The sequence below is a fragment of the Anser anser genome (genome assembly GCF_964211835.1).
Source record: "Anser anser genome assembly, chromosome: Z".
Taxonomy (NCBI): Eukaryota; Metazoa; Chordata; class Aves; order Anseriformes; family Anatidae; genus Anser; species Anser anser.
In genome coordinates this window covers 51,985,904-52,000,276 of record NC_139723.1, presented here as the reverse complement: position 1 = coordinate 52,000,276, position 14,373 = coordinate 51,985,904, and the positions used below count along the sequence as shown (strand labels likewise).

Here is a 14,373-nt window from a genome sequence, read left to right as displayed (position 1 = left end):
AGAATCAGGGGTTCCATAGCCAAGACCTGTTTTCCTGTTTCACAACAACTCCATCTACCAAATCACACTGCTGTCTGCTGTCACAATGGCTTATATTCCTTGTTCTGTCAGAATCTACAACAAAACAACCTTTAAAAAATTGTCTTCTGGAGAAGAAAAAAAAATAGGCTTAATGTTGTCGTGACACCTTTGCTGTCTGTATCGAAACCATTCTGACCACTGGATGTAATGTTAATATTCTACCTGAGTGGAGATGGGATCTTTAAACAATTGGACTGTGCTTTGATGCACACAGCACTTGTTTTCAGTTATATAAGACCTGAAGATCATGACTATAAAACATCACATTTTTTGGTGTAGGAAAGTTCTGCATACCTTCGATGCATAAAAAAGCTTTTCATATTTTTCCCACACTTAGATAATGCTTGTTTGTTGAACCTGTCTTTTTTCATGAAAATAAATGTATATTTTTATGATAATCTTATTGTAAAGGCTTTTTGGAGACACGATGAAACAATAATCAAAAATAGAAAGAGAACTCATGATCAGAAAATGATTAAATAATATTGCCCTGATATCAGGTTAGGCCTTGTTTCTTCCATATGACGACTGGTTTAGGAGAAATGTGGTAAAGACAACTTCAAGGTTCTAATCTTCATTCCATTGTAAAATAAGAAAAAAAATGTTGAAACCTTGACTTACATGACAGGGCAAAAGAGGATTTTGTTTTCTTGCTGTTTGTAGCTGGGGATTTTTCTGACTGCTTATGAATCTTTGGCACAAGCAGATCTTCAGATGATGTAAGCTGTTCTGTCTTCCTGACCTATGATAATCGAATCTGACAATCTTAGAGAACAGTGGAAGTACCAGCCATAATTAAATGCCTTAACAATGCTTTAACAATTGATTAGGAGGATGGATATAAGCAGGCTAAGGAATATCTCTAAATTTAATCAATACAGTGATGACATAGATGTGGTTTAAGTTGGAAATGTTTCAGTTTCCTTTCTCAGGCCCACAGCTCCCATAGGACCACCTTAGATTATGGCCTTGAAACGGAGTCTTAATATCCTCCTCTGAGAAGATTGCCCCCTTCTGCCCTAAGGGGAAAGAACTTCTGATTTTTTCTTTTTCCTTTAAATTTGAACCCTTAATTTGATTTCTTATCTCTGGCTGCTGAGTGCCTGTAGCCTTTCAAGAATAAGTAGCATTTAAGTTTTCAGATATGATGGTGGTTCAGTTGCTCTTTTCCTAAGGTGTCAGCACTTCTCCAAATTGGATTTTTGTCTGGATAATGGAGGTGAAGGTACTTTCTGAAGGTCTGTGATGTAACTAACCCTGAGAGAAGAGTCACACCACTCCAGAAGGAGTAAAGGCTTCATGTTTTGCCTCCCTCCTGTGACTCATCGCTGTTGTCTGTAACAGCGCTTGACCCAGAACTGTACAAATTAATTTGATGTGTAGAACATGGCTCTTCTGTTTGTCACCATAAATGAGTGACTCTTAATACTGATTGTAAAACTAATATTGACAAAGTGACCAAAAACGTAAAGCACGCTGAGAATAAAGGAGTGAATTGCCTTTTTGACTTGACCTGACAGTGATCACTCCAGCTGACTACAGAGCTGCATGGTTAAGTGTCATGTATTCTCCAGCTAGAGTAATGATGAATATGAAGGGAAAGAGCAATTGCTAAGGTTTGTAGATGTGAGATGGGATCTTCAGGGGATCTTTGGGGATGATAAGACGTCTGCAAAACCTCATCAGCTATGAAGAGATCCTAAGGTATTAGAAGTACAAAAAGAAAAGCTGTAACTAGAAGAGGCTGGAATAATTACCTTTGTTTACTTTGTATCCTTAGAGATGAACCTCATGTATTCAAAATCTGCTTTGAATATTTAAGTGCTAGCATCTTTGCTGTTGCTTTCAGGGACCTGAATTCTTTGTTGTTAGATAGCTCCTATGCAGCTTTTGCCATCTTAGCTGTAATAGGAGATCAATTTGCAGAAGATTCATTCATGGATGGATGAAGAAAACTTCTGGCCTTTATGGTTCCTTAGTTACCATTTTTCACAGAATCTGCAGATGAATAGTATCTTTTAGGACATTGAATCAACCTATTGTCCACAGTGGAATTATTCCTAACAGAGCAGAGTTTGAAATCTGTGACTTTTTGTGGTGCCTCACTAATCTCTTTAAGGCATAAATTCAGTAATACAGACCACACAAACTTATCTTCTACATTCAAATTAATGACAGGAAAGTGTCTGTGTGATCTGGACATCTATTTTGTATAGGAAGAAATGGATAAGTCTCTCCTTTTTTTTTTTTTTTCTTCTTTTTTTTTTAAGCTTTTAGTGTTGATGTGTCAGTAATGCACGATTTTTGGTACTTATTTGCAAAGAGCTGTCAGAAAACAAACAGAACTGATAGCCATTTTCTATTCCAAACATAACAGTCTGCATTAATAACTGCTTGGCTGTGCTGCACTTGCAGCTTTGTAGGAGTGAACTGTGGTGAATATGAAATTAATCAGATGCCTGAATTTTATTAATAGCAGGTATATGGCAGGCTGTGGGTTGTCCTTCTCTATATTGTGAAAGAAAGATATGGATGAGCTAACATGGGTTGAAACTAAGAGCAAAAAAATAGTCCAATTTTTCTTTAATTTCTGCTTGTTTAATGCAGGAGTCACTTTACTGAAATCAGTATTTACACTTTGTTAAAATGGTCTAAAGAAGACTACATCTACAACCTCTCTGGGCAACCTTTGCCGTTGCCTCACCACCCTTTGAGTGAAGAATTTCCTCATAACCTCTAATCTACATCTTCCCTCTTTTGGTTAAAAACCATTCCCCCTTATCCTGTCATTATCTGACTGAGAAAAAAAGTTGCTCTCTATCTACTATCCCGTTAAGTACTGAATAGCTGCAATGAGGTCACCCCAGAGCGTTCTCTTTAGGCTGAACATCCCCAGCTCTCTCAGCCTTTCCTCACAGGAGAGGTGCTCCAGCCCTCTGAGCATCTTTGTGGCCCTCCTCCTCTGGACCTGCTCTAACAGCCCCACATCCTTCTTGTGGTGGGGGCCCCAGACCTGGACGCAGCACTCCAGGTGGGGCCTCACGAGGGCAGAGCAGAGGGGCACAATCACCTCCCTCCCCTGCTGGCCACCCCTCTGCTGATGCAGCCCAGGATGCAGTTGGCCTGCTGGGCTGCAGGTGCACTGCTGGCTCATGTCGAGCTTTTCGTCTACTAGAACACTGAAGTGCAGTAAGGCCTCCCCTGAGCTTTCTTTTCTCCAGGCTAAACAACCCCAGCTCCCTCAGCTGATTCTTATAAAACTTGTTCTCTCAACCCTCCACCAGCTTCACTGCACTTCTTTGGACATGTTCCAGCACCTCCATGTTCTTGTAGTGAGGGGCCTAAAACTGAACACAGTATTCAAGATGAGTCCTCACCAGAGCCAAGTACAGAGTAACAATCACTTCCTAGTCCTGTTGGCCCCACTGTTTCTGATACAAGCCAGGATGCTGTTGGTAGCATCATGTCGTTTTCCAATTTGCTTGCCAAATGAGAATTTTATTAAAAAAAAAAAAAAAGAATATTTGCTAAAAACATGACACCAGCATTCACTTTTTTTTTTTATTCCTAATTGGTCTGTCAGCTAGATATTCTACATAGAATGATGGAATCAGAGAAGAGCCCAGGTTGGAAGGAATCTCGAAAAATGATCAAGTAAGATCTTTTGTGAGAAAAAGAAGCACTTGCATCTTGAAAACCTCCAGTGACAGGGATTCATTCTGCCAAGTCTCTAGGGAAGTTTTTCCAATGACTGATTGTTCTCACTGTAAAAACAATATTTGAACACAAAACCTTTACATGTGCAACCCGTACCCATTGCCCTTCATCTCCTTGTGGCTTCTTGTGAAGAGCAAGCCTCTCTCCAGCTTTGCTGCAGTCCTCTTTGAGTACTGGAATACTGTGGTGAGGTCCCTCCGAGCCTTCATCAGGGTGGAATTCATGTGATGCTCAAGCTATTGTACGGTGTGAATATGTATGTATATTTTTATATGTATCCCTTTTATTTATAAACTTGATTTTTAATGTAAAACGTCTGGTTGTGGCTTTAGTCAATATGTTCTGAGAGTTCAAGGGCATGGATGCCTGTTGCCTTCTGTGTGGCTGGAGTCATGGCTTGGGAGCTTCTTGCTCTGTGCTTATACATGGTTATTATCCTTGGCGTTGAATTGATATGTACGGGACAATGCAGCAGGGACATTTTTCAGCTCTGATGAGAAATTTTTTCGTGCTGTGATTCTTTTCCTAGTTCATTCTGTCAAGTCACTTCCTTTTTCACCAGCACACATGACCACGGATATTTGTCTGCTGAATACAGCTCTGTTGTTAATTAGTTGCTAGATAAGTTCAAGATACAGACCTCCATCCCACAGAGGAATAACGGTGTGATAGTGCAAAGATGTGATAGTATGTATGTCTTCTGATAGCAGCAGAGGATTGGGTCTGTGAGACTTATGCAATAGTTTTTTTTGTGTGTGTGTTTTTTTTTTTTATCTGATTGCTTAACTTATGTTGAAGTGTGTTTGAATTTTTTTTTTTCAGAAAGAACGATACATCTGAATGTTGTACCAACTTAGAGAAAAAAAACAACACTTCCCCAGAAAAACATGGTGACCAAAATTGATGTTATTGCTGAATGTTTTTCTTTTTCTTTTTTTTTTTTTTTAAACTGCAGAAAGTGAGTGAAAAAGTAGGAGGTGCAGAAGGAACCAAGCTAGATGATGACTTCAAAGAAATGGAAAGGGTAAGTCTAAATGCAGATATGTATATCCACTATTACCATTATTTTTTCCTTTCTAGGACAGGATTTTCAAAGCTTTTGTCCCCATTTGAGTAATTTTGAAAGACTGGACTTTTATTTGTCAGGACTGAATTTTTGGATTCTTATCCCATTTTATCTTTTGACTGAGGAATACATAATGTCTGGCACTCTTTATACTGCCAATATTTCATTCAGAGATTGAGGCTGATGCCAGCTACAAATTACCTTCAGGTAAATTATTGTGGAAGATCCCTGTAAGCAGAAAGAGTCTGTTTACAAGTATGGTCATTTCAGTGGCAGAGGGTGCCTGTAATTCTCAGCTCCTTGAGCATCAGTTGAGAGGAGCAAGAGCTGTCTGAGGGAGGGGGCTGACATAATCACTTGGTTATTCACTCACAGGTTCAGAGTTAGGCAGCCTCCAATGACAAAATGCTTCAGGAAAATGAGGGAATGAGGGCTAATTTCTCCCAATGGACTTCTCAGTGTGGCTTGCGGTAATAGCACCAAGTGTTTTCATGGAAAGAAGAGCCCACGCTATGTGTAGTAGTACAAATATGTTAGCTGAAAGGTCAGTGTTGGCAGTTTTTTTTAACTTCAGCTTTTAAAGTTACCATCAAATGTTTTAACATTAGTTACTGCTAGGTGATTTGTAGGGTGTGTATCTGATACCAGCCAAGAGAACCAGAAGCTATTTATTTGCACATTTTTGTAGGGAGAAGGGGAAATAAAGGAGAAGATGGAAAATAAAGGAGAAGGGCATATCCTTTGCACTTCTTCACACAGTGGAGGTATTACAGAAGTGATTTCTCACTTCTGATTTCTCATTTCCCCCAGCTTCCCTTTGAATGTGTCACAGGTTTAAGCACTGCCATCAAAACTGGAAATTGTTAAAGAAAATTCAGAAAACTGATGCTAGGTTTAGAGCTGGAAGTAGGACAGAGCAACAGCCACGGCTGGGTCCCACATATGCTTGTGGGTGGCATGGGTTGGCAGCCCAGAAGATGAGAGCACTGAGAGCTGAGAAGAGAACAGAGAAAGCTCATCGGCTGCCTCCCCACTCCCCGCCAGGCCCTGTGTCGATTGCCAGCTTTTCCGTAGGCAGAGGACATGCTCCTTCTGCCTGTCCATGGCCTTCTGTTCTCTCGCCCCCACTCTCCTCCGCAACCTTCTAGCCATTTCTGGGCTCCCTACGAGGCAGTTCAGCTACTTGTTCACCCAGGGCAGGCAGACCTCTGCTGCTTCTTTGTGTAAAACATAGAGCAAGGCCTGGCAGATGGCAATGGCCATAGAAAACAGGAAAGAGGTCAGTCACAGCATGCTGCAAACAACTTATCTCAGATGTTCTTTTTTAAAATAGGAACTTGCCATTATGGTAAAGAAGTTCACTCTGTGGGATACAAGCTACCTGCAGAGATAAGCAATGTGTCTTCATAAATGCAGAGTACAGAACACATTACAGGGATCCCCAAATCTGCCAAAACAGCATTTTTTCCTTTGAGTTCTGATTCTAAGAGATAGAATAGTTGTATATTTCACTATAAGCGACTTAGGAAGATGATGCAGAACACTTCTTAAGAAAGCAAGAATTCCTACTACAGTAAAAGAGGGTAATAATAGTTCTGAATTGTTGCTTTATTTTAAATTCCAAAATACAAAATACTTCTTCATGGAGTGATCCAGAGGAAGTAAATGGCTGATGCCTTCAAGCTGATAATTTTCTTGAAATCAGATGGCAAGAAATACTTTGTCTTCCCTATCCAAATTTTACCAGAACTCACTCTGAAAGATGTAGATAGTGCATTTTATCACTGGTGTTTGGTTTTGATTGGCATCTGCTTTTCTCTTGGTTTGCCAGCTACTAAGGGACCAAACATTACTAATTCTTAAAATAGGTTTCAATGACCTTTCTATCAAAAAGTTATCCCTGTTGTGGACACTTCCTAGGGTGATGCAGAACATCAGTACATTGCAAAGAGTTGTATCAAATTCCCTGTACATCCTGAGGTACTTTGTACTAATGGCCTCACTTAAGAGGGATTCTGCTACAAGCAGAAATGATGGACTCATGTTTTGGTATTTTTTCAAGCATTATTACCATGCTGGAACCAGAGCTGGATTTACTTAACAGCTGTGCTCAGGGACACAAAATTAAAATGATAAGAACAGTTAAAAGAATTCATAAGAACAAAAAGAAGAGTGAAACACATATTGCGCGTATCTGACATCTCTTTTCATGTTTCTTTTTGTTTAACTTTCTGTCCTTTAGAAAGTGGATGTTACCAGCAGGGCAGTTATGGAAATAATGGCGAAGACAATAGAATATCTTCAGCCCAATCCAGGTAATATAATTTCACAATCTCACAGTACTTGGAGCACTTTTTGAAAATACTCTTTTCTCACTGGTGTGTTGCCTGACAGATCTCATCCTTACTGGTGCAGCTGAGATTAATGTGGAGTCAGTGGAGCTGCTGTGGTCACTTGTACACCTTTAAATTCAATTACTTAAGTATTTCCATAGTGATCTAGGAATGTAAGGGTTTTGAGTCAATGCCAGCTTCACTGATGGCATCAATGGAGTTATGCAAGTGAAGAATTAATGTGGAAGTAAAATTAGTCTGTGTACCTACTATTAGTGTCTTAGAGTTTTATGGAAGTACAGAGAAAAACGCATTCATTCAGTGTCTCTTAATAGCTGGAAACAAATTCAAGCTAGTGTGAAACATTGTATTGCTAGTGTGGTAGAATGAAGGACCATTGCTGGTATAGCTTAATTGATGACATTTGTATGTTAGATCACAGAGGAAAGGAGGATAATTCGATGATGCTGCCAGTGGATTGATAAAAGGAGGAAGAATATTTACAAGTACAAGAACTGTTAAAAAGAAAATAATGACTAAAATGGTTTCTATGTCAACAGATGGAATACTGTTTATGACTTGAGTCCACAGCTACATTGCTCATCATCAACAAGCATTCTGCAGGAAAAGCAATAGGATTGACAAACATGGGGCTAGTGATAAAATTGTTAACTACTGTGAAGCTGCTGTTGTCCAACATCATATAGACTGAGTAATAAGTTTTGGCTCTTCTGTGCTTCTCTGGCTTGCCTTCCTGACACATCTGAGTGATTATGATTGCTGTGAATCACAAAAGAGGCTCACTGCAACAGCAGAGAACAAAATCTCTGGAAGTAGCTCAGGGTGTGATTTCAGGCACCTGAAGCTGTTATAAGATTGCATTGCTCCAGGAAGGAGCAGTTCCCATACCCCAGCTGCACATTTTTTTCATTTGCTTGTGGAGTGTGTGAGTATCCAAAGATTAAAATTGTAATAGACAGGGGAAGATTTACTTTTTTTGCATATGAAATGAGATCACCTTATTTGTCACCTGGGCAGAGGTAGCAGATGGAGTAAGCAGAAAGGAGGATTACCTCTTGTAGCTCTCACCTGATCTTGGATTGGTTTATGCTGATTGCAAAAGGTCTCCTATATAGTGATGTGAATTACATGGAAAAATGACATTCTTCTTCAATAAAAGAAAAAAGATTATTTCCGTACAACTAATATAGTATTTGCCAAAACAGTATTTGAGGCATCCAAACTACCTATTTCCATTATTTCATTATTTCCTGTTTTTGTTTGTTTGTTTGTTTGTTTTGTTTTGTTTGTTTTAATAAGAAACAGAAACATTAAATTAGGAAGTGGAGGGAAAATTAATGAAAAAAACCCACTTTAACAACAATATGATTTTCTTTAGGAGTTTACCTGATTTTCATAGAATAAAGAAGGTTTGCGGTGCACCGCACACTCCTTGATAAGTAGGATATGCCCTGAAAACAGCATTATGCTTGTATAACAACGTACAGCAGTATGAGAGATCTATTGTCTTCGTGGTACTTTGGGGGATCAAAAAATGAAGTAAGCACCATTGCTTAACTTCAATAAACAGTTAGTGAACTGATACTAGAAGGAAAAGAAGGGAAAGGAAATGAGGAGAAGAACAGAGAAAGAAGAATTTTAATGACAAAGGTGAAGTTATTGAAAGAGATGTTGGGCTGAGGTTACTGTGAAGGAAAAAGCTTTGTAGACTTCCGAATTATGAAAAAAAAAAGGAATGCCACTTGAAAAATGACTAAAATTAAATATGATGAAGGCTTGGAGACTTTCCATGAAGATGTACATGTAATTTGAAGAAAAAGAGATGAAAGATGAACATGATTGAAAGTAGAAATAATGAGTATAAAGACAGAATAAAGAATTATGTTTCACCATGGGTCTGTTAACACTTGCTATTAAGGTGAATCATAAGTGACAGCAGGGAAGTCAATACAAATGAGAGAATTGGAAAAAGAATCAAGCATTCAGATCACCACCATGTAGTGCTTTGTCAATCTCTGCCTGTCTTCACTCAGGTTGAGACATAAAAGAAAGTATGTGGCACTAGCACAGCAAAAGCAATAGAACTGAAATGGGTCAGGATGGGATTTTCAGACTGACTGAGCACAAGCGTACCTCAGCTCCCCTGGAAGTTACTGGAATCAACTTTAAAAGAAGGAAGGTGGAATGAAGACACTGGTGGATGTATTCTAAGATTTTATACTAAAACAATGTGATTTGGGACTTTAAATTTCCAATAAAGTTAACTGTAGAAACCAAATTTAATGCTTACAATGAATAGATGAATCAGTGAAGCATGAATTTTTCATTCTTACCTTTCTCCTCTTCTTGCCCTTCCCTTATTGTTCTTTCATCTATTGCATTCTTTCCTATACATTTTTCTTTTTACTCTTGCCAGTCTATCTAGAATATAGCCACATTGTTGTTTTTTAAAATTCCCTCTTTTGTTTTTGCTTTAATTTCTGAAACTATTCCCATTTGTTCCCATTTTAATTCAGCTTGCTGCCTCTATTCCTCTGTTTCCATTTCTTGTCCTACTGATTTTGTTTGTGCCTGGGTTCCACTTTGTGCTTCTGTATTTTCCCTTTTCAACCATCCTTTCAATGCTATTTTTAAAGGCCACACACTTCATTAAAATGCATTTTCTTATATGGAGCAGTCAGCTAGTCAGCTGAATGTAGTTTTGTAATGGGTAGCAACACAAGGCATCAAACAATTCCAAGTGCAGAAAAGCATGATCTGATGTCACTGAAGTGCAGTGAGAAAGCTTGCAAAAATATGGTTACTATGTATTAAAAACATGTTATATTTTCATAGCTGCTTCCCAGGCAAAATAAGTACTATGACATTAGCCTTATTTTCCTTTGTTTGCACATCTATGTCTGTGCATATGCCTCAAAGTGAAATACATTCAGCAACGAAAAACATCTTTTGATATACGCTATTCATCAGTAAATTAAGAGCAAAACACTTGCTGACTGCAGCCTGCTGATGTTTTCGTCTTACGGAAATGCATTCAAGGCTGAGTGTTGAACAATGACATTAGCTACTGATGTTTTTTTCCACAGAAATGCTAACTCATATGAGCAACTGCCAAAATTGAGTCTTTGCATGGAGGAAAGTAGAGGCATTCACAGCTGCCGTCCTGTAGCACATGCAGTAGTGTAGGCAGAGACGCATACTCTGAGTCAGCTGTGCTGGCAAAATTTGAAGTAAAATGCAATTACTTAATTCAATCTCTGCAGGCCATTCACATTCTGTAGTTGCAAAAATTCACTTTAAAGCACATCGTCAAGCAAATTATTTAGTTTATTTTTGCTGCCTTTGTTTTCATCAATTATGATAATTGTATGCTTTCTTCTGATCTGCAATTGTGTATTTGAAATAAACTAAAGTACAGTCAAAAACATATTGAAGTAGGAGTTTTCCAAAATTCTCTTAAAAAAAATAATTTTTTTTTCAAAGGTTTTTAGACATTTGGGAACAAAGTTTTTATTTCATACTCTACAGATGAAAAACTGTCAAACATAAATATTTGGGGTTCCACAAGTTTAATCTTGAGAGTGCCTAGTCTTGACTTGTCCTTGACAGGAAGGCTCACTCAATCTGCTATCTGTCTGCTAGTCACGGATTCTAAGCTTAATAATTTGGGGATAGCTTAAAGATTTTTTTCCTGAGTTGTAGCACATCAAACATTGTGCCTTGAAAATGTTCATGGACTTTCTTCTGTCTGAGTCATTTCAAGGGAGTTTTTGACTTGAAGTTCACAACAGAGTCTGCATATTCAAACTGTTGTGTGTTTGTAACCTCTGTCACTTTCCTTTTTCAGCTTCCAGAGCTAAACTCAGCATGATCAACACTATGTCAAAAATTCGAGGCCAGGAAAAGGGACCAGGTTACCCACAGGCTGAAGCCTTGCTGGCAGATGCAATGCTGAAATTTGGCCGTGAACTTGGAGAAGAATGCAACTTTGGTAATTTTATTACTTCCCTTTCCATTATACTGAAATAAAAATGGTAACAAAATTTAGTATTACTTTCATTAGTGAAGTCTTGTGCTCTTATAAAGGAATAAATTCTGCAAAAAATGTGAGAGTTCAGCTTCATCAGTCTTAACCTTTTGAGGTCAACCTGCTGAGATGATGTGGTTCCAGTATCTTTTGCAGATTTGAATTAGAGATTTTTCTCTTGGAGCTGGAAGTCTAATTGTTTCCATTTGGAACCATACCCATGTAGGCTTTAGGCTCTGTCATAGATTATGCTAAAGGGACTTCGTTGTGGTGGAAGATATATGTGTTCAGAAATGGTATTATTGTCTATATGTGTGTACAATAAGAACCTTTTAACCTCAGAATTAATGTTACTGTCTTCATTACAGGCAAGAAATTAAGGCTAATCCATTTTTTAAAAGCCATTACTGAAAATCTTCATTCCTTGCATTTTGGCCTTTTTTCTGGCCAGCTTACACATTTAAGGCACTAGTGAATACTCCTGTCTTACCTGTAAAATCCTTCTTCCCACCAAGCCCCATATGAATTTACAGCTTCCTGAGTTAGAAATATTAAACCAAGATTTTGCATGGTGTTCTTTAACACTAGAGGTCTAAGTAAAAGAGGTAGCATTCATAGCAGGATCCTTTGTGTCCTAATTGTGTGAGCTCTGTTGGCTGTTTTTATATGTCAACACCCCAAACATTCAAATAGGACCCTGAAAATTCTGATTCCTCTTTGAATCTTCATAGCATGTTGTTCCTTTGTTTCTGGCATAAAGACAAGTGCAATGGAGAAGGTACTTGTTTATTGACTAGTAATTGACTAGCTTGGCAAATGTAGGCTGGTTTGTACTAAACACTGCTGAATTATTTTTTTTATTGGTTGCCTCTGACTTGCTGAATTTCAAATATATTTTTAAAGTGAAAATGAAGAACTAATAGAATTTAATTTGTGCAAATTGCTGTGTATTCTCTGATGATTGCATTAGTACACAGCAGAATAGATATGGCAATTATTTTCACATTCTTAAGTAATAGGAGCTATTATGGCTGTTTGTCATCCAGGTCTGGCAGGCTCTCGAATTTTGCCTTGCACTGCTGGCATCCCCTGCTTGGGAGACAAAGCTCCTTCTGATCCCTTTCATTTTTAAGTTTTCAGACCCTTTCTGTTCTTGAAAGGAAAGTGGACTTTCTTCCACCGTCGTACATCTCAAACCACAGAGTATTTTTGAGCTTTTGTTTCTATGTAGAGGGCATAAAATAGAACAGTAACTTTTGTGGACATCAAGTGAGTCTTGGAGGAGATCTCAGAAATTCAGGCAGCTAATTCTTACTGAGTTATATGAACTTGTCTAAGGGTATGAACTTGAGAATTTCTTCAAAAGAATCTTTCATTCCCCCACCCCGCCCAACAAAAAAACCATTGTAAATGTTAACTATTTTTACGTTCTTTGATACAAATAGGAAGACATAGACTTGCATTAAAACTATTTTTATATGCAATCTAATGTCTGGCAGCAACACTGGAGCAAATAAATATAATTATTTTCTAACATATTTTCTTCACCAGATTGAGGAATGAGTGCACAATGAGGTGTGTGTAGGGGCAGGCTGTCTTTATGCAGTATGAATTCTCAAGTTCAGGTGTATCGCAAGGCATAAACTCTGGGGGCTGCAGAAATGCAAAATACATGTTGCCCTTTCACGTGGTGTGTCATACTCTGTTTCTTTCCTAAACTTGAGGCTGAAAATTAAATATCAACTGAAATTGCCATGAGTCAATTTCATTCTACAGTGCTTGGAACTAAGTTATCTTAAGTTAAACTGGGCATCTTCTTTTTCAGGACCAGCACTTGCAGATGTGGGAGAAGCTATGAAGGAGCTTTCTGAGGTCAAAGACTCTTTAGACATGGAAGTTAAACAAAACTTCATTGACCCACTTCAGAATCTCCATGACAAAGACCTGAGAGAAATACAGGTATTGTCCTAAATGTGGTAGTTGTACTCTGTACAGAAAATGTAAATGTTCAAAATCGGTTTGTTGTCTAATTTAAAAAGGGCTTTTTGTCTACAGAGGATCTGATTTGGTCTGTTGATTTGAGTTTTACTTTCCAGTCCTGTCTCTCTCATTGATGGTTTACAAGGGGAAAGATCAAAATTCTAACATTGATTCTTCCAAGGGAAAGTAAACACCTGAAGTATTCATTCTGGGGCTGGTAGCATTAACTTTTTGGGGGGTTGACCTGGCAAGTACTAAATAGAATGACACGACTGTTCTGTCAGTTAACAAACTGGAAAATCTTTAATAAAAGGTAACATTAAGTTCCTGTGGTGATCTGATGAAATTGATTAAAAATATTTTCTCTGTTGCTTTGTTCATGAAAACTACTATGCAAGCAAAAATGTACAACCTTTTGACTTTACTTGAATTTTCCCTTAAATTTCTGGGGGAAAATAACAGTGTTCAGGCAACTCTACATCAGAGTTAAATGTCAGAAACTCTCATATCTTTTATACAAGTATTGACTGCAGTTATCCATTCTGTTTGTATTCGGTGTGGCCTTTTTTAATGCTGAATGTCTGTCATATTTAGAGGGCAGAGCATCTCAAAAGAGATGTAAAACCACATCATTGTTCTTCCCCTCTGAGGAAGGGATGATATACAGCAAACAGCACATACTTGAAAATCTACATGGACTATCTGATTACAATGCAGATAGCTTTTGGCTAAAAAGAGTCGGGAAACACCCTTTATTCTGTGCTTGCGTTTTTGTCTTTTCAGCATCACCTAAAGAAAATGGAGGGTCGGCGCCTGGATTTTGACTACAAGAAGAAAAGACAGGGCAAGCTCCCTGATGAAGAGCTTCGCCAAGCGCTGGAGAAATTTGATGAATCAAAAGAAATTGCTGAGTCAAGCATGTTCAACCTTCTGGAGATGGATGTGAGATATCCCTCATTTATGCTTTGAGCTGAATCTTAACAACAAAAGAAAGATGCTTGTTCAGCAGTGAAGGCAATCTAAAGCAGTCTAGAACTTGAAAACCTTTATAAGTCTGTGATGCCACAGTTTCCTGTAACTTTAAAATTGGGAAGCACTTCCTACCTCACTAGACTCAGTGAGACACAGTGAGAAGCTGTAGTAATGTA

At 38.3% G+C, this 14,373-nt stretch overlaps 1 protein-coding gene across 1 annotated transcript in view; it reads left to right on the top strand.

Annotated features, from left to right (window-relative positions):
• The window catches only part of SH3GL2 (SH3 domain containing GRB2 like 2, endophilin A1), a 97,575-nt gene that overhangs the window by 73,448 nt on the left and 9,754 nt on the right, over positions 1-14,373 (top strand). Inside the window, exons 2-6 of the mRNA XM_083818997.1 lie at positions 4,754-4,822; positions 7,107-7,179; positions 11,066-11,209; positions 13,071-13,204; positions 14,009-14,167. Coding sequence (XP_083675123.1) covers positions 4,754-4,822; positions 7,107-7,179; positions 11,066-11,209; positions 13,071-13,204; positions 14,009-14,167 — 579 coding nt within the window. The remainder of the gene's footprint in view (positions 1-4,753; positions 4,823-7,106; positions 7,180-11,065; positions 11,210-13,070; positions 13,205-14,008; positions 14,168-14,373) is intronic.